The sequence below is a fragment of the Huiozyma naganishii genome, chromosome 11 (genome assembly GCF_000348985.1).
Source record: "Huiozyma naganishii CBS 8797 chromosome 11, complete genome".
Classification (NCBI taxonomy): Eukaryota; Fungi; Ascomycota; class Saccharomycetes; order Saccharomycetales; family Saccharomycetaceae; genus Huiozyma; species Huiozyma naganishii.
The window spans coordinates 25,419-48,280 of record NC_035932.1 but is presented as its reverse complement, the minus strand read 5'-3'; the positions used below and the strand labels follow the sequence as shown (position 1 = coordinate 48,280).

Sequence of the window (22,862 nt, the reverse complement as noted above, 5' to 3'; positions counted from 1 at the left end):
CCCACAGTACAGCAACAAACAAGACGGCACCCATCATCGACACCCATCACCATCACCAGTATTAGCTCCAGGTCCCCCAGAGCCGTCGTCTTGTCCACCTACCACCCTCAGGTCCCGTCCAGTGCGTCGCAGCAACTTCCAGCGGCGCTATCACCCGAGCAACGGTATACGGTTGGGTAACGGTCTCAAAGTGAAAAATTGCCGGTTTTTGTTAATTTCTACGAAGATTCGGATCTCGCGTCTCCTCTGAAGGGCACCAAGAGACGGTGAGCGGCGCAAGATCGAAACAGAACACACCATTGGGACCTGTCCACATTCAAAACACTACTGGATCTCTGTCTTTCCTTAACAGTTATACTAACTCTTTTCAGTATTGCATTAATATAAAAAAATACAGAAATTGGCACAGATCAATCGTTGTATTGAGGAACTTGAGCAAGATACGGTACCCTGCGGTGAGTTTTACAGTGCGGGAATTGACCAATTGTGCACACTGCAGGAATGCCACGCCACTTGAGGAACAGGGACGCAGAGGGCGTCCCGGACGGCGACGGGATCAAGGACGAAAACGGCGTCGTTCATACTTCGACGCGGTCGCTTCGCAAGATCAACTACGCAGAGATAGAGTCCGGACTGGACTACCTTGAAGACGAAGAAGGTGCAGAACAGGGAGGTAACGGCGGCACAAATACGGAACCACACAATGGGTACACTGGGGATCCGCTGGCGAATGGACCTAGTGATGAATTGGACCTGCATGAGTCGGCCCCAGTAGCTGGTGGAAGGGGCAGAGGCAGGAAGAGGAAGAAAAATAGCAGGTATGACGCCTTTGGAGACGATGAGGACGACGAGAGTTTCCACGAAGAGGATGTCGCCGACGAGGCGGAGGATGGTGAGGACGACGACGACGACGACGATCCAGACGCGTTCGATGAGTACAGAGAGTCTCAAAGGGTTAAAAGACAGGCTAGGACAAGACAGGATAACAATTTCATTGTTCCAGATCCCGAAAGCGACCAATTTGATGACGACGATGATGATGATGATGAAAACGCTATATACTATTCGAACAGGCGAAATAAGAGAGGTAAGAGAGCAGCAGCAACAGCTGCTGCTGCTGCGCATAACCAGTACCCAACAAGAAGAAGTACGAGAACGAGGAATGCGGATAGGGGACCAGTGGAAACAACCCCACCGCCATCATCCTCCGCGCGACGGCATTTGCGGCCTAGGGGTCGGACCAGCTCACATCTGGACGGGTACAACCTGGACCCAGAGGCCCCGAATGGCACCGTAGCCGCTGGTGACGGCGAAAGAGATCATTTGACGTTGGCAGATGAAATAAGAGAATTACAAGAGGATAGCCCGATTAGAGAGTTGCGTCCGCGCAGGAACATCCACGAGGCAAGTCCGCCAACGGAGAAGAGATCGTTAAGGGAGAGAACCAAGCCTGTAAACTACGCAATCCCGCCGCCATTGACAGCACTCACAGCAGATGCGTTCCCCAAGGGGTACCAAGCTGCTTCGCCGTCTCGTAGAGGTAAACAGAACATGGGTCCACCAAGAAGACTGTTCCCAACGGGTGGACCCTTTGGTGGCAATGATGTGATGACCATATTTGGCCAGAATACCAACTTTTACGGGTTAAGCACAGGGTTAGGTAATAGACTCCCCGGGAATGGACCCGCCAACAAATTGCTCTTGGACTCGAACTCGTCAGAAGACGAAATCCTCGCCCTAGGCGCCAAATCCAAGAAGAACGACGATCCCTTGAAGAAAAAGAAAAAGAAGAAACCAGAGATCGCGGATCTCGACCCACTGGGCGTAGACATGAACATCAACTTCAACGATGTCGGTGGGCTGGACAGCTACATCGATCAGTTGAAGGAAATGGTCGCATTGCCCCTGTTGTATCCAGAGCTGTACCAAAACTTCGACATCACTCCGCCAAGAGGTGTGCTATTCCACGGACCACCGGGGACTGGTAAGACATTGATGGCTAGAGCACTTGCAGCAAGTTGCTCCACAGAAAACAGAAAGATTACTTTCTTCATGAGGAAAGGTGCAGATATCTTGTCCAAGTGGGTTGGTGAAGCGGAAAGACAGCTGAGACTACTCTTCGAAGAGGCCAAGAAACAGCAACCTTCCATTATCTTCTTCGATGAAATCGACGGGTTGGCACCAGTGAGAAGCTCCAAACAGGAACAGATCCACGCAAGTATTGTTTCCACGTTATTGGCATTGATGGACGGGATGGACAACAGGGGGCAGGTTATTGTTATCGGTGCGACAAACAGACCGGATGCAGTAGACCCTGCTCTTAGAAGACCAGGGAGATTCGATAGAGAATTTTACTTCCCCTTGCCCGATGAGAAGGCTCGTGCCCGAATCTTGACGATTCACACCAAGAAATGGGACCCGCCACTAACAGAGGAGTTCCTGCAAAACCTTGCCCGTCTGACAAAGGGTTACGGAGGTGCTGACTTACGCTCGTTGTGCACTGAAGCTGCTTTACTGTGCATCCAGAGAAATTTTCCTCAAATTTATAGAAGCGATGAAAAACTTGTTGTTGATAAGTCAAAATTAAAGGTAAACACTAAAGACTTCATCCTTGCTTTGCAAAAAATTGTCCCTTCGTCAGCCAGGTCTGTAGGTAGTGGCACAGAATCTTTACCAGAAATTGTCAAACCATTGTTGCACGATCAATTTGATCAGGTAAAAAATATCATTGAGAGACTTCTCCCCATCCAACCAAATAAGATGCAAGACAAAAGCTCTATCATCCAACACTACATCGATTATGAAGATCTTAACGAGGGCGAAGAAGATTCCATTAGTCTGGGCTTCGGTAAACAGGAACTGTTGGGCAGGATTGCTGAATCTAGAATTTTCAAGCCAAAGCTCCTAATCACGGGTCCTATCGGTAATGGCCAACAGTATATTGGTTCTGCGATCTTGTATTCCTTGGAACACTTCAACGTCCAGAAAATAGATGTCGCTTCTTTGGTTTCTGAAAGTTCACGGTCTATCGAAGCAGCTATAGTACAAGCGTTTGCGGAAGCGCAGAAAAGACAGCCAGCATTACTGTACATCCCCAATCTAGACATATGGCAGAGGACTGTTCCTGAAACCGCTATACTGACCTTAGCAAGTTTGATCAGATCTTTGCAAAGTAACGAAAGAATCTTGCTATTGGCGATCTCCGAAGCACTGGAAGCGTCTGACCTGCAACAGGAACCCCTGTCCCATCTATTCTCCAAAAACAATATTTTTACCGTTCAAAAACCTTCTTTGGAACAACGCCAAGCTTTCTTCCAGAAAATTGTGGATGTTTTGCGCATAAAGCCGTTATCCTTTGAAACAGAACGAAAGAGAACGAAACCACTACCTGAATTGCCACGTGCAGGTCGTGAAGCTAACCAGGACAATTTGGATGAGGATGGCCAGCTGCTGTCACCAGAAGACGTTGTGAGGAAGAAATTGAAAACTTTGCAATACCAGGATATGAAAATGAAAAATGTTCTGAAAATCAAACTCTCAGGATTGATGGATCTTTTCAAGACCAGATACAAAAGATTTAGAAAACCACCGATTGATGACGCATTACTCGTCCATCTATTTGAAGAACCGCCAGCTGACCCAACGTGGCAGCCAACCTACGTTAAGGATGGGGATATGATTTTGGAGGTACTCACGGGTCGTAGATTTTATAACATGGATTTGGATATTGTGGAAGAGAGGTTGTGGAACGGTTACTACTCAGAACCGAAACAGTTTTTGAAGGATATAGAACTAATATACATCGACTCCAATACTCTCGGGGATAGAGACCGTATTATTAAGGCTTCCGAAATGTTTGCAAATGCCCAAATTGGCATTGAAGATATATCTACCCCAGACTTCATCCAGGGTTGTAAAGCTTTACGTCGGAGAGATTTCGAAAGGCAGCAACTTGCATTAGAAGATGCTGAAAAACAAGTTGAAGTTGCGAAGCAGATGGCGACAGAGGAAACTGCGTTGATCAATGGCAGGAGTGCCATGGGCCCAGTTTCGGAAGTTGCTATTGGGGAAGGTCAGCAAATGCAAGCACAATTGCAAGTTGTTCCCCCATCTCAACTTCCAGAGTCTACAGAAAATGGAGCCACATTGGACCTGACTGGCGAGGAACCACAAGATCTCGGAAGGGTGACAGCTCCAGAATACAGTACATCGGGGACAGAAAACGTAACTGCAACCGTTTCAGGGTCCATTGAAAAAAGTTCACCTCTGGAGAAAGAAACACCACTTGAAGAAAATAGTCGTCACCAAGTCCCAGTAGACACTGAAGAACCCGTTCCAGCAGAAAGTGTAAAAGAAACGGCCAATGGGAGCTCAAATGTACCTGCTGAAGTTGTTGCTCAAAGTGCGAACGATTTGAACGTGGTCACTTGCCCCACTGAATCCCCATCTCACGAAATGAGGAAAGAAGAGCATCAACTGGATTACACTTCGGAAAAGGAGGGAGGGAAGGAAGAGGTTGCCAAGATCGAGCTTGACGACAGGGATGTTATTATGGATGCAGACAGCTTAAGACAACTCAACTTAACATTAGAGAAACTTACAGATGGTGCTACTGTTTCAACTCTAGAAGAGATGTACGCCGGCATCATGGAAATTATTTGGGATGATCGTTTCAAGTGGGACAAAACTGAAACCATAGAGAAAATTGAAAGATCCCTTGCACAGTAGCCTGCATTAGTCCACGATATGAAGCATGAATACAGCATATATGATTGTGTATATATGACCGTAAATATATAATAATTCAAAAGGACGTCAAAATTGTATTTTTTCCTTTTTCCTTTGAAAGAACCGTATTTTCAGATCTCGAAGAGACAACAAACAAAGGTTGAACACACCTCTTACAGCAATAGAAGTGACTTTCGAAGAGGATTGAGAAGTCAATTAAACTTGCCTAAAACAAGCAGTGATCTAATGAGTACGTCATATTTGGCTGACTCCTCCAAGTCGTACATGATCGCCATGCAGAGCATGGTCGATGCGGTGAAGACATATCACATGGACGCCATCCACACTCCGCCTCCTCCGATAGATAAAGAAGCATCTGACACAGAGTTTGAGAATGCTGAAAAGCCGAAGAAAACGCAATTGGCTGTGTTGGCTCAAGACAGAAACAAGTGGGACAATATTTATGATAAGTTCAGTGATATTTCATTTTCTAAGCTAGAAACTATTGTAAGCTCCCTTGCCAAAGATACCACCAACGCAGTGTATAAAACATTATCGGACTTATTTGACAAATGCTCTAGCAATCTTGACAAAAATGTTCTAATTGAGTCTGTTTTGCACATAATTTACTCCCACACCGGCGTCGAGCTTCAGAAGGAATTATTAGATTTTTTGGGAGACGAAAATATCGAACTGATTTCATTTCTCATTGAACACAGTAGCACCTTGGTAAGCCGTGCATTTGATCAAACAATGTATTTGATAACCTCATCTGATGATCCGGACAAATTGTTAACTGAACAGGATATTATGCGCCAGGTATCCGAAAATGCTAAAAGGGCAAAAAATGAAAAACTGAATCAAGCCATTAAAATAGTGAAATACCCCCATGTATTCAGAAAACATGAGGAGGGTTCTACCTCATCTCTATCATTTTCCGGGCACAAATACTCGTTGCCCATCGGAACGACCAGAACTTCATTTCAGACTCATGAAGAAATTATTATTCCGCCTGCAGATCAGAAAAATTCAGTTAACTCACTGTATACCAAATTGAAGAAAGTTGATGACTTGGACCACTATTGTAAAGCTGTTTTTACATATGAAACGTTGAACCAAATCCAAAGTTTGGTTTTCCCCGTGGCTTATAACACCAATGAGAATATGCTGATTTGCGCTCCAACCGGTGCTGGTAAAACAGACATTGCATTATTGACTATTTTGAATACAATTAAGCAGCACTCTTTTATTAATAGCGAGCAAGAACTAGATATCCAGTACGATGATTTTAAAATTATCTATGTCGCGCCACTGAAGGCTTTGGCTGCTGAAATTGTCTCCAAATTTAGTGAGAAATTGGCTGTTTTTGACGTCAAAGTTCGTGAATTGACAGGTGATATGCAGCTAACGAAGGGCGAAATCATGGAAACGCAGGTCGTCGTTACCACACCAGAAAAATGGGACGTTGTGACGCGTAAAGCAAACGGAGATAATGACTTGGTCTCTAAGGTGCGGCTATTAATTATTGATGAAGTGCACTTGTTGCACGAAGATAGAGGGTCTGTTATTGAGACTTTGGTAGCACGGACACTACGACAAGTAGAAAGCTCCCAGAGTATGATCCGTATTATCGGTCTATCTGCGACATTACCAAACTTTATGGATGTTGCAGATTTTCTTGGCGTCAATAGACAAGTAGGTATGTTTTACTTTGATCAATCTTTCCGTCCAAAGCCTCTTGAACAGCAATTGCTGGGATGCAGAGGGAAAGAGGGTAGCAGGCAGTCCAAAGAGAATATTGACCGAGTAGCTTATGATAAGCTACTTGGTATGATAGAACGTGGTTTTCAGGTGATGGTTTTTGTACATGCAAGAAAGGAAACTGTAAAGAGTTCACGTAATTTTATTAAACTTGCTCAAGCCAATCATGAAGTCGATATCTTTGCCCCATCGCCTGCTTCCAAAGAGGCCTTTTCTCGACAGTTGGCAAAAAACCGAGATAAAGATCTGAAAGAACTTTTCCAGTTCGGGTTTGGCTGTCACCATGCTGGTATGTCCCGTTCCGATAGAAACTTAACCGAAAAGCTGTTTAAGGATGGTGCAATCAAGGTTTTGTGTTGCACTGCCACGCTGGCTTGGGGTGTGAATCTTCCTGCAGACTGTGTTCTGATTAAAGGTACCCAGGTTTATGACTCTAAGAAGGGTGGATATGTGGACCTAGGGATATCTGACGTCATACAAATTTTTGGTCGTGCCGGTAGACCAGGTTTTGGGTCCTCAAACGGTACAGGTATATTATGTACATCTAGTGACCGTCTCGATCACTATGTCTCCCTCCTAACCCAACAGCACCCCATTGAATCAAGATTCGGTGCCAAGTTGATAGACAACCTGAATGCAGAGATATCTCGCGGAACTGTAACAAACGTCGATGAGGCCATTCAATGGTTAGGCTACACGTATATGTTTGTCAGAATGCGGAAAAATCCATTTACATACGGCCTAAGTTGGGAGGAAATTGCGAATGACCCTCAATTACACGAGCGACGGAGAAAGATGATCATATCAGCTGCTAGAAAATTACATTCTCTTCAAATGATAGTCTTTGATGAAGTATCAATGCATTTCATTCCTAAAGACCTGGGGAGAATTTCTTCTGATTTCTATCTGCTGAATGAATCAGTAGAGATATTTAATCAAATGTGTGATCCACGGGCAACCGAGGCTGATGTATTGACCATGATCAGTATGAGTAGTGAATTTGATGGCATGAAATATCGAGAGGAAGAGTCAAAGGAGCTGAAAAGACTTACTGAAGTGTCAGTTCAATGCCAAATTGGAGGAGATATGGCCACTCCATCGGGGAAAACCAACATTCTTCTACAGGCATATATCTCGCAGAGTCGTATAATGGATTCAGCTTTAGCCTCAGATTCCAACTATGTTGCCCAAAATTCTGTTAGGATATGTCGGGCCCTGTTTTTAATTGGTGTTAACCGAAAATGGGGCAATTTCGCAAGTGTTATGCTCAATATTTGCAAGTCCATAGAAAAAAGACTTTGGGCCTTTGATCATCCTCTAAGTCAATTCGATCTTCCTGAAAACATCTTGCGGCAAGTAAGGCAAAGGAATCCTTCGATGGATCATCTCCTGGATTTAGAGCCTAACGAATTGGGAGAATTGGTCCATAATCAAAAGATGGGGCACAAACTTTACCGAGCATTGGGTTGTTTTCCTAAGATAGATATTGATACTGAAATATTTCCCATTACTGCCAGTGTCATGCGTATACATGTGTCCTTACAACCTACTTTCACCTGGGACAGAAGGGTCCATGGAGAAGTTCAATTTTTTTGGGTCTTTGTGGAAGAATCTGACAAATCCCAAATATTGCACTATCAGAAATTTATTTTGAACAGAAAACAGATGAGCAATGTTCATGAGATGGATTTTATGATTCCACTTTCTGATCCATTGCCTCCTCAAGTTGTCGTAAAGGTTGTGTCTGATACTTGGATTGGTTGTGAGTCGGTGAGCGCCATATCATTCCAACACTTGATCAGACCTTATAATCAAACTCTGCAAACAAGACTGCTGAGGTTGAGACCCTTACCAATCGCAGCTCTGAAAAATCCCCTGGTCGAATCAATGTACCATTTCAAGTATTTCAATCCAATGCAGACGATGACGTTCCACACTCTTTATTATACTAATGAAAATGTGTTTATTGGTTCTCCAACCGGGTCTGGTAAAACTGTTGTTGCCGAACTAGCCATGTGGCATGCTCTTCGTGAATTTCCAGGTTCCAAAATTGTTTATATTGCACCAATGAAAGCACTAGTTAGGGAAAGAGTTGACGATTGGCGTAAAAAGATAACACCGATAACCGGTGATAGAGTTGTTGAGTTAACCGGGGACTCTTTACCAGACCCTCAGGACGTTCGTGATGCTACCATTGTAATCACGACGCCAGAAAAATTTGACGGTATTTCCCGTAACTGGCAAACGCGTAAGTTTGTCCAGAATGTATCCTTAGTTATTATGGATGAAATTCATCTATTAGCCAGTGATCGTGGTCCCATTTTGGAGATGATCGTCAGTCGTATGAACTATATTTCTTCTCAAACATCCAAGCCAGTTCGTTTAATGGGGATGTCTACCGCAGTTTCGAATGCATATGACATGGCAAGCTGGTTAGGCGTAAAAAACAACGGTCTTTACAATTTCCCATCTAGTGTCCGTCCGGTTCCACTCAAAATGTACATTGATGGATTTCCTGACAATCTGGCTTTTTGTCCGCTAATGAAGACGATGAATAAACCGGCATTTATGGCCATCAAACAGCATTCCCTAACTAAGCCGGCTTTGATCTTTGTTGCATCTCGTCGTCAAACAAGATTGACAGCCCTTGATTTAATTCATCTGTGTGGTATGGAAGAGAACCCTCGGAGATTCCTGAATATCGATGACGAGGAGGAACTACAATACTATTTATCTCAAATTACTGATGAAACCTTGAAGCTTGCTCTCCAGTTTGGTATTGGTCTGCATCATGCTGGTTTGGTCGAAAAAGATCGTTCCATTTCTCATAAGTTGTTTCAGAATAACAAAATTCAGATTTTGATTGCCACCTCGACATTGGCGTGGGGTGTTAATTTGCCAGCACATTTGGTAATCATCAAGGGTACGCAATTTTTTGACGCAAAAATCGAAGGTTACAGGGATATGGATTTGACAGATATACTTCAAATGATGGGTAGAGCAGGTAGACCTGCGTATGATACCTCTGGTACTGCTATTGTGTATACCAAGGAATCGAAGAAGATGTTTTACAAGCACTTTTTGAATGTTGGGTTTCCTGTTGAATCTTCTTTGCACAAGGTTTTGGATGACCATCTGGGTGCAGAGATTTCATCTGGTACCATTACGTCAAAACAGGAAGCCCTGGACTTTTTGAACTGGACGTTTTTTTTTCGTAGGGCACATCATAATCCAACGTATTATGGAATTAATGAAGACCACAGCCCATCAGGGATTAGCAAACATTTAAGTGAATTGATAGACAACACCATTGAAAGACTAAGTAACTCTCAGTGTGTTGAGATACAAGGAAAAACAATAGTTCCAACGCCGTTCTTGAGCATTTCTTCCTATTACTATATTTCACATCTAACCATCCGCCAACTTCTGAGACACATCAATAACGAAGCCACTTTCAAGGATGTCCTAAAATGGCTATCATTGGCAGTGGAATATAACGAACTGCCTGTGAGAGGAGGTGAAATCATTATGAATGTGGAGATGTCAGCCCAATCTAGGTATCCTGTCGAAAGCACGTTTACTGGTGATGATGAGCTGCCAATGTGGAACCCCCATCTGAAAGCCTTCCTGCTGTTGCAAGCGCATTTAAGTCGCGTTGATTTGCCGATTGCCGATTACATTCAAGATACTGTTTCTGTGCTAGATCAGTCTTTACGTATTTTGCAAGCGTACATTGATGTGGCCAGTGAACTCGGCTACTTTAGAACCGTGCTGACTCTGATAAAGGTCATGCAGTGCATTAAACAAGGATATTGGTATGAGGACGATCCTGTTGGTATCTTACCTGGTGTGGATCTGAAGAGAATTACTGACATCAAGTTTGGTGAAAATGGTTATCCAGTTGAACAGGATAGGGCCAAATTTGATAGATTGTTGGGTTTGGATAGCATCGGTAGGTTTGGCATTAAAAAGCTGCAGAGTTTTGCTCAAAAATACAATTTCGATGAAAGGTACACTAAGAAATTCATCAATGTCTGTCAGCGTTTACCTGTTCTAGATGGTATGCAATTCCAGCAGGTAGATAATGACAGCAGCAAGCTGCTCGTTACTGCTAAACATGTTTCCAACAAGAAGAGTAGAGGGTTCGAAGTATACTGTGACAAATTCCCAAAGACACAAAAGGAGCTGTGGTTTTGCATTGGTTATCAGAGAGATGAGTTGTTGATTTTGAAAAGATGTCAACCAAGACAGGCAGGCAAGGATATCGTACTCAAGGCTGATATCATCGTACCAGATGAATTATTGGACGAGGAGCTCGATTTTATTCTAATCAACGACGCCATGGACCTCTCTTATAACGCACACTACGTGCCAAAGTTGTAAGTCAAGCGTGACTCGCTGCATGTACGTATGATAAAGTAGCGTTCTATAATTTACATTTATGTATATGCGATGTCATGGCAGGAAACAAATTATTCAAAGAAATCGTCCTCTTCTTCCTCAGAAGAGTTTTCAACCTCAGCCTTAACCTTATGCTGTTTGATCTTGCGGGTCTTTCGGCTCTCCAAACTGACACCTATACTGTCCTTCTCTAACTTTTTGCCCTTCAAGATATCTTCTAGTGGCACCGGTAAAGTTCCCTTCTTCAATTCTTTGGCTACAAGCTTCCGGAAAGCATCTCTTTTTTGTGTTGTCTTGCTATCGGTGGGCTCATCACCTTCTGAGGCGTACAGCGCCAAATATTTTTCCACCTTGGGAAAATTTACAACATAGCACAGGTCAATTTCTCTTTGTTGCATTTGTTTCTTCAGTTTCTTCTTCTCAGGGTCCTCTTCAAATTCCTTTACGGCCTGTTTGTACCTTCTCAATGCCTTCTTTCGTTCAAAAAACCGAACCATATGGTACTTGGCCGCAATTTTCTTCGCCTTCTGCTTCAACTCTACATTTTCCAATTCCACGTACAATGCTTGTAGAGTTCTCTCCTTTTCGATGATGACTGTATCTGGTAACATGTCCCTCTTCTTGGACAGCAATCTTTCCAAATCTCTTATTCTTTTCTTAATTTTGTTGGCACCGGCATCTAAGTATTGAGACATCTCTAGGGACGGACCCGAACGTCTATTGACCCGCGATTTTCCCTTTGGTGGCATGTTTGATTTGGTACACTTGAAGGGCTTACTCGTATCTAATCTCTGTCTCATCGATGAGCACCGCTATAACCAAGTCCCAAGTCTGAAAATTTTTCGGAATTTGAACATCGAAAAAAAAGACTGAGTGATATTGATGACAGAGAAGGAGTGTCACATAAAGTGAACAGGAGCTTCCGGCGCTCGGCAGTGACCGTATGCTGGAAGACCCTGTTACACTTCAAACATGCGCAGTTCAGAATCATTTCTTCGTTTCCAGGAGTTCTCACACTTCTGTACACTAATAATGAAGCGAAGTTTACATATATCTATACTATTTATTTATTTGAGCAGAATCCAAGTATAACTTCCTTGATACTGGCACAGGCGCCCAACAGTTCCTGTTCGTTCATGTTGGCATTACAACATATTTTCAAGCTCGGTACGAGTGGCAGCGTTTCTTGCTTTAAAACAAAGATGTTTCTTGTAATAAGGATGTTGTGTTTCATCAAGAGCTCATCCACAATAGCCTGTAAGAATTGTTCCTCGGCTTCATACGGTTCAAAGATAATGGTGGTTTGACGTTTCTTCTGTGACGAAGAGACGTATGTGAATAGTTGATCAGCCGTGTAGTGGAATCTAGAGCTTCTAAATTCTGGGGTCAATTCTAAATGTACCACTGGAGAGACATCATCCGACACCACGGTAATATAGTTTCTCATCTCTCTTAGGGCGCCGTCGAAAAAGTTAAACATCGATTTGGATAACTGTTGCACGGTAGAAACAGCGGAATTGTCCTCGTCCATTATGCGCAGGATCTTGGAGGCACACGATACGGCATAGGCAGGTAAACAAGCAGAAAAACAGTACGCGTTGGAACCGATATGTTGGTGATTGGACATGACTGCATCCCCCAGGGTGAACCCACCAGAGGTCCCGATTGCTGTAGCCAAAGACCCCACCGTGACATCGATAGACGTGGCACGAGGCATGCCAAAGTGTTCCGACAGACCCCTACCAGTTTTACCCAACACACCAAGAGACAAAGTTTCGTCGACAAACAGTCTATACTTATGCTTCATTTTCAACTTGACCAACTCCGGTAGTGGAGCTATGTCCCCTATGTTTTGGAAGATACCCTCAGTGACGATGAATTTTCTTGGAATCGCGGGCAACTTTTCCTTTGCCTCCTGTGCGTTCAACTGGGTTAGTAGTTTATCAAGTGATTCGATGTTGTTGTGCTCAAAGTAGTAGACGGTGGATCTACTCAACTGAAGAGCGTTTTGCAAGGAAAGAGAGACCTGGTCATCGGCAACAATAACGTCACCACGTTTAGTGAAAGCTGATAAAACGGAGGGAGCCACTGTAAAATCTTGGCCGTAGAGGACTGCCGCCTCCGTGCCGAAGAACTTCGCCAAATCGTATTCCAGATTCCAATGGACATCCTGGTTACCGTAGAAGCCTGCAGGACCGCAGGCACCTACACCATACTGCTTTATAGTCTGTCTTGCCTTTTCAAGCACGGATTCCGTCTGCGATAACTGCAAGAAATTATACGAGGACATATTGAAGACGTTATCGAACCTCTCTTGAGCGTCGTTTCTCGTCACCGAGACGTAATTATCAACACCGCCGTCAACTACAACGGGGATCTTTGCCAGTCTCCATTCCTGTTTTGCGTTGTCCTTGGCATCCCTGTGAACCAATCCTTCTGGTTCCCATTCGTCGATCAAGTTATCGATTTCCTGTTTGGACAGGTTACGGTTAATACCTTGCAAACTCTTCTTCTTCTGTGGGTTGGACAAGTAGTAGTATATCCCATACAGGATCAAACTGACCTCTATAATGGTTCTGTAAGGATCGTCATGCGACGACTTTTCAATGTAATTCAGCATGCGGTTCCCTAAAGGCAGTCTCACCATCAGGTCGTGGAAATGAACCCAGAAAAACGTGCATGCAGTCACAATGAAGCTTGGGATAGGAATAGACTCTGGCAGAACGCCCGGCAGTCTGACAATCGAGCTCATTGCAAAAGGGATTGAATCAAACAGAATAAAAAAAGGGAGGAAAACAAAAGATAGCTCAACGGGGTACGTTTCTTGCTAAACTTCTGAATAAATGAGCGTGTGTGTCCCAGTTACCAGACCAACTTACCAAAAATCGAGACGTCAACAGCGAATGATAACAGTATAAACCGTAGGAAAAAGGACCAAAAAAGTTCCTACCGGGTCAATTGCACAATTGGGGGCTCGCACACTCGCTGAATCCAATCTCTACGACGTTATAGGGACCCAATTGACTCCAAATTGCACACCCAGTTGCGTCTGAACCGCCTGGAAATTACACGAAACTGATTTTTGTTCGTTTTTTCTGTTTTTTTTTTTCAGTCCAAAAAAGAAACGTAAAAAACAGTTTCCAAAAACGGAAAGTATCGCTTTTTACGAAACTCAAAGTCTCGCGTTCGAACCTCAATTAGAGCTGGTTGACAGTTGGGCAGTTTTAAGGAGACCCCCATCCCCAAGAGGCCAGCCGTGAAACTTTTCCGGTCATCTGGTGGTTGTCTAAGCACAGGCTGGTCACCCAGGTGTCTATACTTTGTAAACAGCCCTGTGCAATAACACTGTAAGTAGAGGAAGACATGTAAAAAACAAACCAGTATAACAAATTGATATTGATGAGAAGAACATTTTCAGATCGTGAAGAAGTAGGTAACAGAGTGCTGAAACCCCACGGTATTCTGTATCTGTGCAATTGAGTAATGGACTCGTTGATCAAGAAGGCCAATCAAGGTGGAAGGTTTGGGAGTTCTGAACATATACAACACTGGCAGTACGTCTGGCACACTCCAACTAGAGACGAGGAGGCTGCTGGGCGAACTTCGGAACTAGATGCGGGGGCTACTGCTGCCAAAGGGAACAACCAGTCTCAGGGGGACTCTCTGGATCAACCGGAAAGTTTCCCGTTCAAGTTCAAAACGTGGAAGAGGGCAGATGAATGTGAATGGGATACAGTAGAGGACACTTTGGTTCCTCTCGATCTGGATAACTTTGATATAACTAAAGTTGTACAGGATCAATCAGCAGTCAAAGGTGGCCACGAAAAGGAGACGCAAAGCATGGACGGTCTTACAGAAGACGATATTAGAGGCGCAGTAGGCGGATCTGAGTCGATACCGGGACTCTCTGGAAGCTCTGCACCTAACACCGAGGTTAAGGCGGTCTCTACAACAGCAGAGACCCCAAATGTCGATACTCCAAAGGGATATTCCTCTGAGGAATCGCCAGGGGAATCCCCAGAGAAATTTGCTGCTGTTGCTACAGCTACAACTACTCCGGGCTTGGAGTCTAATGCAGACGAGGAGATGGATACACTTACCCCGGCTTCTACGCTGGCAGGGGAAACAAAGAGAACTCCAGCGCTGAGCAATCAAACGACGACCCCAATGAAGACGTAAATATGGACTGATTTGAACACCCGAGCAGGGGGAGGGAGAGAAGCGCGTATCTCTTCTTTATGTATTATCATAAATAAAACTACAAATTCCACTAAGGCAACAATACTAATGTACACACTATTCCCCCTTAACAATGATGGATCCAACACCATCTCTTGCCTTCAGCAGAGCCTCCTCTATCCTTGGCCCAAGCTCCAACCTTTTTTTCATCTTATCCTCCTTCGCGTCTATCTTGTTCAACTCATCGCATATGGCGGTCCAATCCTTGGTGTCACCAGCACCACTCAAAAGCAGAATCATCGAGTTGCTTGGTAACTTTTCATACAGAGATCTCAGTTTCTCCATAAATGTACTGATTATCAGTTGCGGATCATCGGGGACCTCTCTCTTCGATAGAAGTGAGGGTACCGCATATCCTCTGCTGAATTCCAAATCACGCAATCTACCGACAAAGATGTCAAAATTCGATAACTCTTCCACAATGTGATCCATAATTTCCTTATCAGAGTTGCACCGTATACTGGAGACCCAATTGGACATCGATTGTGATGTTGTTGTCGCAACAGAATCATTAACCAACAATGTACGCTTGGATGATAATCTCCCTAACCGACGAAACAGATTTTCAGTGTCTACAGAGCTACCAAAGGCCAACCCTTTGGATATTTTCAACTTCAACAACTGGATAGCCGTCCTGGCGTCCTCTATTGGGTTATGCCCGTTCCCACCAGCGGATTGAATGTCTGAATGCAGATATTCTTGAGCCAGGTATCTCAGCGAAGGTCTAAAAGGTGGCCCTGCTTTATGGTCAAAAATTATAGCTGTATCAACGATCCTTGGGTGTCTTAAATGCAGCACGTTAAAATCGCTTTGAAGAGAATGCCCAACTAGCACGTCGTTAGCATTGACCAGTTTCAAAAGCTCTTCCTGGACATCGGACAGTGTTCTTGTCACCGGATCCAGCATTTCCTTAGTGATACCACTATATTTGGTCAGGTAGTCTATAATGGGTATATCGGGCTTCACCAACTCATCATATATTACGTTCAGCTGAAAATCAACCAAACTTACCCTCGTAACAACCAGTCCAGTACTCGCCATACACATTTCACAGTCCAGCCCGTAAATGTGGGATTCTCCCGTCGCTCCAGTTGGGGGATACTCGGTATTGACCCATTGAACGTCCAAATCTGACTGCGATTTGACTAAACCCGCCTTGTTCTCTTCAGTGACCCCGACTGTAGATGGATGAATAGGATAATCTTGCTCGACTAACTGATCTAATGTCGCAAACAAATCTGTTATATCAATTTTCTTCCTCGAAAGTTCATCGATCAGTGTGGTTTTTTCATTTTTAGTCAGTGGTACGTTTAAAAATGCATTATAAGCAGAAAAAAGTGACATTTTGGAACCGGGACAAAGTACCGGGAAGTTTTCATATTTAGAAAGCATCTCATTGTTTGCCCCATCGTCGTCCCCCAGTGTAAAGTGAGACGCTTCGTTCATCCGGGTCCCATTCGTATCGAAATCGGCGCCCTTTGAAAGATGGAAATCCAAGGGTTCCAGCCCTGGCATAAAGAGTACAACCAATTTGTTTAAATTGTTCCTTCCTTCAACATCAATCCATAGTGGGACATTCAACTGCTTGCCTCGGTACAAGTACTGCACAAAATCACGAAGGAATTTTATCGAGATGGTGTTTGTCGATTTGGCAACATTGCTCTCCCGTTTGACCTCGTGTTGAAGAAACCGCGGGGCTATCTTGAGCGACAGGGGACCCTGATTCCCCCGCTTGCTTCTCTTTCGCTTGGCCACTTTCCCATTGGAAGTGTTGTCCTTCCCAGATTTGACGTTGCCGCTGGCAAGTATTGCAGACGCAACACTAGACCTTCTTCTCTTAGATTGCTCCGATAGGGATACTGAGGTTCCTAGACTACTTGAAGACCCTAGGGCAGCTGCAATCTCTTTCCTTACTGCAGGATCCGACTCGCTAATGCTCAGTCGTTCCACTCTTGTGTTCATACTGGTGTTTCCCTCTTCCGTTGCACTTTGGTCAAAAGGCACATTGACCTTAATCCCGTTTTTCCTCGGAGAGACTCCGGGCGACTCAGCCTCGGGCATCGTTACAGAGTTTGATAAAGTAGTGGGGATGGATACCTTGGATAGGGGAGAGTGTTAGCACACCCGCTGCTCTCAGCTGTAAACCATGGCACAATCTGTACCAACAGCGATGCTGCAACTTTCGTCGCCAGCGACTAAAAAATTTTTCACCGGCCAAGAGGTAGAAAGCTCATCGCAGCAGCAGCAGCAACAGATGGGCCCTGTGAAAGTGCTTTCAGCTAGCATTACTTGCTGTCAGCCGAGACAGGGGGGTCCCATTTTCTGCGTGTTTCCGCGTTTCGGCCAATTAAGTGTGCGTGTGTTCCTCGCTGAGCATTCTTCTCACATCCGTACTGCTCAGTTTCTCGGTCCAACCGTCCTCCTCCTCACCACCAATCACGTTAACGACGGAAATGTCCAGCTCGTGCATTCCCTTCTCGCGTCTTGTCTTGTTGACATAGTCTCCGCCCTTCAGCGTCTCTCTGCTAACGACGAGAGCTTTGATTTCGGGGACCGTCCCCGTGGGCCCACACACATCCTTTAGGAGCACCATCTCCACGCGTAATTGCGGCTTCAGTAGCTTGAGAAACTTACAAACGTTACCTTTCCGGGTTTCGTAGTCCTCCAAAAGTTCAGGGAACTTCTTCGTGCCCAGCAATTCCTTGCCTGTAAGCCCAATTATCAATCTGGAGGACGTAATAAATGCAGCAACGGTGAGTAGGATCTTGTGGCCATCGTGAATGTGATCAAACGTACCCCCCAAAGCGGTGACATCGTACTTATTCCGATCCGCTAAACTGGACGTGTGCGGATCCGGGTCGTTTGCAACAGGTGACACTTTGTCGTGATTCTTGATCTTGGGCAAGATGTTCAAGTTTGTGTGTTGGATACGGTATACATCAACGACCTTTCTGTCCGTGACAAACAATTCATCCCAACTTGTTTCTTCCCGGTTGAAGTTGCCCAGAAGCACGTTAATTGGGAACAAGGGTAAACCTCGTTTGAACAAAATCTCCCGTAGCGTGGTATACAGTTTACCCAATAAGTTGTCCAGGTGGAAGCTGCTCTTGATATCCGAAAGCAACAGCAAGTCTAAATCAGTAGCCCGGTTTTCCTGGAACGCACGGTCAATTCGTTCCAGGGACAAAATGCCCTCGACGACATGTTGCAACTCTTCAAAATCCAGGGCATCACAGTGTTGCAACACAATGCCCACACGCATCTCTAAATTATCTCGGACGGCAAGGGGGGGAGACAAAATTAGTAGGGATCTCCAACGAGCTTATCTGTAGTACACTCACCCATAGTCAGTCATAAGCAATAAGCTAACAGACTCATTGTTCGTTTCTATTTTCTCTTAAAAGTCTAAAAATTCTTGAAATTTTGTTAGAGCTTGGAGCCTGAGAGCTCTAAGAATCAGATATATTCCATAAGAAGTATCACACCACCGCTGAACGATGGATGAAAAAGCTCAGAAAGAACAGTGGGTTGCCATTGGGGAGCACGTCCAGGGGAACTTCCAGAAACTTGATAACACCAATCTTATAGAGACGTTTCACAATTTGTTTAAAGTGAACCTTGTCATCGGGAAGCGTTTACTTGCCAAGGCCGTACTGGAGGACGAATGCGAGGCATCTGTGCACACTATCAGTCAATTATGTTTGTTGGTAAATAACGTGCTCCCGTCGTTTGGCCCACTCATTGGTCAGGAGATCGTTTGTCGGTTTCTTCATGACTACAAGAATAAAAACCATGCGGAGGGCCGGCGAATTTTGAAGTTACTTTCATCACTGTATAAAGTAGGTCTTATACATGAGATTGTTATACTCCAACTCCTACAGATATTACTTTCAAGAGAAAACGAACAAGATTCCATTTGGGACACTGTCATTATATTAAGATTTTGTGGGAAGAAGCTGCAAGATGCGAATCCGCGAGCATACAACGCTATCAGAGATAAACTAGAGACTCTGGAGTGTCCGTTAGATAGTAATATCAAAACTGAATTGGAGGATTTGCTCGATGAGAAACAATTGGAAGATAATGTCACTTTAGTTCACCACTCTGCAGTGATTGTACCGAATAGATATCCCCCATTCTCCACGTCCATATCACAAGACGAAAATTTTTGGGACTTACCGAAAGAGAACCTTGCAAGGTTCAAATACCACCAGAACTTGAATGACCTAGAAGAGGAGTATGATGAGCTGAAAAGAGGTTTTTCAGTTCAGGAACCTGTGGATGCCAGCGAGCAGGAAGAGATTCAGGTTTCCGAAACAGAACCCGCTCCCGAAGCTACAACTGTACCCGTTGTGAAACCATATACTGTCAAAGATATGACCTCTTCAGAAAATATCGAGTTCAAGAAAAAAATATACCTTGTCTTGAAGAGCTCACTGTCGGGAGACGAGGCCGCGCATAAACTTCTTAAGCTAAGGATACCAGATGATCGAAAATATGAAATTGTAGATATCGTTGTAAAATCAAGCATCCAAGAAGCGACATATTCCAAATTCTACGGTATTTTGGGCGAAAGATTGTGCTCCTCTCATAGATCATGGAAACCAGCCTTCCTGCAAATATTTAACGAGAACTTTCAAAACCTTGACGACTTTGAGCCAGCACAGCTCCGAATCTTGGGGAAGTTCTGGGGACATATGGTTGCAACAGATTATATTGGGTTGGAAGTCCTCAGCAACTTTAAACTCAACGAGGAAGAAAGTACACCCCCAAGCAGGATATTCCTCAAATTTATATTCCAGGAATGTGTTGCCGAACTAAATGCGCAGGAACTAAAGGAGAGGTTACAAGAGGAATACATTCAACCTTATTTAGTGGGCTTGTTTCCCAAGGAAGATCCTAACCATATACGGTACGCCATCAATTATTTCACCGCTATAGGTCTCGGTCTTCTAACGGACGACATGAGAGAAACTTTGGACACAATCGAGGAGAAAAAGAGGGAAGAGGCCAGAATAAAACAAGAAGAAGAGATGAGAAGATACGATGAGGAAAGGAAAGAAATGGAGAAACAGAATCCACCTCGAGAGACACCGAAGCCAGAAAGTCGGCCGAGCCGATATCAGCCAAACAGTTCTGTGCCAGCTGCTCCTCGTCGCAGAAGATCCATCACCCCTCCACGATACAAGCGGAATGGAGGTAGGAGGTCAATAACACCGCCACGAGGAAGATTTCGTAGAGAGCGCTCGAGATCTCCCGAAAGGTTTAAAAAGAAGAGCAGATATCAGGGTTGATCTTAGTTTATACTGGTTACAGATTTTAGTTGTCGCGACTCCTAATTTTCCATCGATCGCTCTAATGATCGTTGTTCATGTCTCAAAGTGTCAACAAAAGAATGTCTTTGTACGTATACATAGTATGGGTATTGATATATACGAAAAAAAGAGTAGTATAGGAACGAATAAAATGTGTTAATTTTAAAACAACGCCGTTAGTCTCGTTGCAAGTCAGTGATTTGCGAGGGGAACCAGCCAGACGCCATAAAGAAGAAGCCATAATGAGAAGAAGAGAATAGATTGAGACAATCGTCAAAATTTCTAGATTATAATGGAAGAATGAGGGTCCTAGAACATCCCAATTGGAATACAGTCCGAAGAGCTCTTCAACAAATGAATGTTTGAAGAGTGAAAGTTGGTGGAAGAAGTTTCGTTGGGATACAGAACTCCCGTAAGCATATGTTCAAGAGTAAAAATAACAAAAAAACGAACAAGTTTAGAAAACTGTTAGGTTTAACTTGAATTTGTTTATTCGTTGGACAAAATACCCCAGTACTTTTCAACACCTAGGTTACCGTCGGCCTTCCAGTAGTCGTTGTAGGCGTTGTACAAAAAGGTACTAGCACCACAGGCGGACTTGATGGAGGAGACAGCACTCTGTTGGTTTTCCTTGGATGGGACGGCAATACCGTAGGTTTGACCCTTTGATGGCCACCCGGATTCGGCAATGACAACATCCTTGTTACCACCACAGGCGGTCCAGACTCTTTGGATCTGTTGCAACAACCACTTACCGGAGTCAGAGGCCTCGGTGTTTTGGTCGAAATAAGCGTGGGCGTTGACAGCCATGTAGTCGGAGTACTGGCACAATTCTGGGTTGTTGATAACGGCGATGAAAGTGTCGACGGAGACAACTGGGCCAGAGTAACCGGCAGCTTGCAAAGCAGATCTACCGGTGGAGACGTACTGACCGATCTGGGATGGAGTGGCTTGACCACCGTTGACCAATTCGTTACCGATGGAAACAGTGACAACGTCGTTCCAGGAACCGTATTGTTCGACGGCAGACTTCATGGTGGAAATACTTTGTTCGATCTGGTCCATGAAGTAGACACCTAGGAAGACTTTCTGGTTTGCTTGCTTGGCCTTCATGACGGAGGCAACTTGGTCACAGTCGACACCGTACAATCTGATGGTTGGGAACTCGGTCATGCTGCTCAGGTCGGAAGCGACCTGGTCGGCAGATTTACAAGTACCATCGGCGTTGTATGGGGAGTAAGTGACACCCTTGACACCGGAAGCGGAAGCGGAGACGTCGACAGCTGGGGCAGAGGAGCCAGAGGAGCCAGAGGAGGCCTTCTGGGTGGAGGCAGCCTGGGTGGTCTCAGCAGCTTGAGCTTGAGTTGCTGGGGTGGCAGCTGGAGCAGCAGCGGCCTCGGTTTGGACGTCAGCTGGGACAGCTAGCACGTTAGCTTGGTTGACGGCGTCGACCAAAACGGTGGTTTGAGCCTTGATCGTGGTGGTGAGGACGTCACGCTTTTCTTTATGTTCGTGACCAGATGGTGCAGCGACGGCAGCGCCGACGATTGAGGCAGTAGCGACTAAGTTAGAGAATTTCATTATGTTTTTCAGTAGCAGACAAGCAGACAACGAGAGAAAATATAGTTGGAAAAAGTGATAAGTATCAAAGGAACGACTTACTAGTTGGAGATAGTTTTTCTGTTTGCTGTTGGTATATTTGGAAGTGAGAAGTAGAAAGTGTACAACAAGAATTGAACAAGAGAGTCTTATAAACAGTGAAAGAGGGAAACTTCCAAATGCGATAAACAAAAGGACGTAGTATGAAAAGGGAAAGAAAACGCTATGTGATCGAGAACAAAACTCCCCTCTGGAAGAAGGATGAGTGAGACATCAACAGACAGATGGCGAAACGGGTAAAAGCAACGCGCCCGACTTAATCCTCGAGAGAAACCGCTTACGTATATATACCAAACCTCGAGGCCGTCTCGCTCAAAGATCTTGACCGAAAAGGGTAAATGTAAAGAAAAACAACGCGGTGGGGGAGAAATGGGAAAAAAAACATTTCTTTTTTCTTCTCGCTCTTCCAGTTCTTATTGTCTGTGGACAGCACCACTGTGGAAAGTATGCAGTTACGGTACGGCAGACGCTCGGTGCAAGGTCATGGGGGGCCTGTTATCTACGGTAGTCTGTTGAGGGTGCAAGAGTGCTACTAGTGTATTGTCGGGTGTCGCACCTACATACAGGTGTTGCTGACCCGAGGGCTCTGGTCGCCCAATACGGTGTGGGAGGACAATTTGTATACCCGATTTGGGCATTTTTCTTTCGAAGAGAAAAATTTCTTTTTTCTTCTGGTGTTGCCTGTACACTCTTCTCGGACATGGGAAAGAGTCTAGAACCTTGAGCACGTTTCAGCGTGCCAACCGATGAAGTTCAAGA

The 22,862-nt window shown here is 44.6% G+C and overlaps 9 protein-coding genes across 9 annotated transcripts; 4 read left to right on the top strand and 5 right to left on the bottom strand.

Annotated features, from left to right (window-relative positions):
• Positions 1–501: 501 nt before the first annotated feature.
• Positions 502–4,728, top strand: YTA7 (chromatin segregase YTA7; the record flags this gene model as incomplete). Its single annotated transcript, XM_022610334.1, has 1 exon — positions 502–4,728. The coding sequence occupies one exon, from the start codon at positions 502–504 to the stop codon at positions 4,726–4,728; it is 4,227 nt and encodes a 1,408-aa protein (XP_022466641.1).
• A 246-nt stretch (positions 4,729–4,974) lies between these two features.
• SLH1 (RNA helicase) lies at positions 4,975–10,872 on the top strand (the record flags this gene model as incomplete). The annotated part of the gene is made up of 1 exon (XM_022610333.1): positions 4,975–10,872. One exon carries the CDS (start codon positions 4,975–4,977, stop codon positions 10,870–10,872), a length of 5,898 nt encoding a protein of 1,965 aa, XP_022466640.1.
• An 89-nt stretch (positions 10,873–10,961) lies between these two features.
• Positions 10,962–11,639, bottom strand: EFG1 (Efg1p; the record flags this gene model as incomplete). Its single annotated transcript, XM_022610332.1, has 1 exon — positions 10,962–11,639. The coding sequence occupies one exon, from the start codon at positions 11,637–11,639 to the stop codon at positions 10,962–10,964; it is 678 nt and encodes a 225-aa protein (XP_022466639.1).
• A 314-nt stretch (positions 11,640–11,953) lies between these two features.
• Positions 11,954–13,642, bottom strand: LCB1 (serine C-palmitoyltransferase LCB1; the record flags this gene model as incomplete). The annotated part of the gene is made up of 1 exon (XM_022610331.1): positions 11,954–13,642. One exon carries the CDS (start codon positions 13,640–13,642, stop codon positions 11,954–11,956), a length of 1,689 nt encoding a protein of 562 aa, XP_022466638.1.
• A 731-nt stretch (positions 13,643–14,373) lies between these two features.
• On the top strand, positions 14,374–15,069 carry RTT102 (Rtt102p; the record flags this gene model as incomplete). The annotated part of the gene is made up of 1 exon (XM_022610330.1): positions 14,374–15,069. One exon carries the CDS (start codon positions 14,374–14,376, stop codon positions 15,067–15,069), a length of 696 nt encoding a protein of 231 aa, XP_022466637.1.
• Positions 15,070–15,186: 117 nt separating this feature from the next.
• On the bottom strand, positions 15,187–17,091 carry RNH70 (Rnh70p; the record flags this gene model as incomplete). The annotated part of the gene is made up of 1 exon (XM_022610328.1): positions 15,187–17,091. The coding sequence occupies one exon, from the start codon at positions 17,089–17,091 to the stop codon at positions 15,187–15,189; it is 1,905 nt and encodes a 634-aa protein (XP_022466636.1).
• Positions 17,092–17,476: 385 nt separating this feature from the next.
• CAB4 (putative pantetheine-phosphate adenylyltransferase) lies at positions 17,477–18,391 on the bottom strand (the record flags this gene model as incomplete). The annotated part of the gene is made up of 1 exon (XM_022610327.1): positions 17,477–18,391. The coding sequence occupies one exon, from the start codon at positions 18,389–18,391 to the stop codon at positions 17,477–17,479; it is 915 nt and encodes a 304-aa protein (XP_022466635.1).
• Positions 18,392–18,626: 235 nt separating this feature from the next.
• On the top strand, positions 18,627–20,423 carry CWC22 (U2-type spliceosomal complex subunit CWC22; the record flags this gene model as incomplete). Its single annotated transcript, XM_022610326.1, has 1 exon — positions 18,627–20,423. One exon carries the CDS (start codon positions 18,627–18,629, stop codon positions 20,421–20,423), a length of 1,797 nt encoding a protein of 598 aa, XP_022466634.1.
• Positions 20,424–20,933: 510 nt separating this feature from the next.
• Positions 20,934–22,025, bottom strand: SCW4 (putative family 17 glucosidase; the record flags this gene model as incomplete). The annotated part of the gene is made up of 1 exon (XM_022610325.1): positions 20,934–22,025. The coding sequence occupies one exon, from the start codon at positions 22,023–22,025 to the stop codon at positions 20,934–20,936; it is 1,092 nt and encodes a 363-aa protein (XP_022466633.1).
• Between the last annotated feature and the right edge of the window lie 837 nt (positions 22,026–22,862).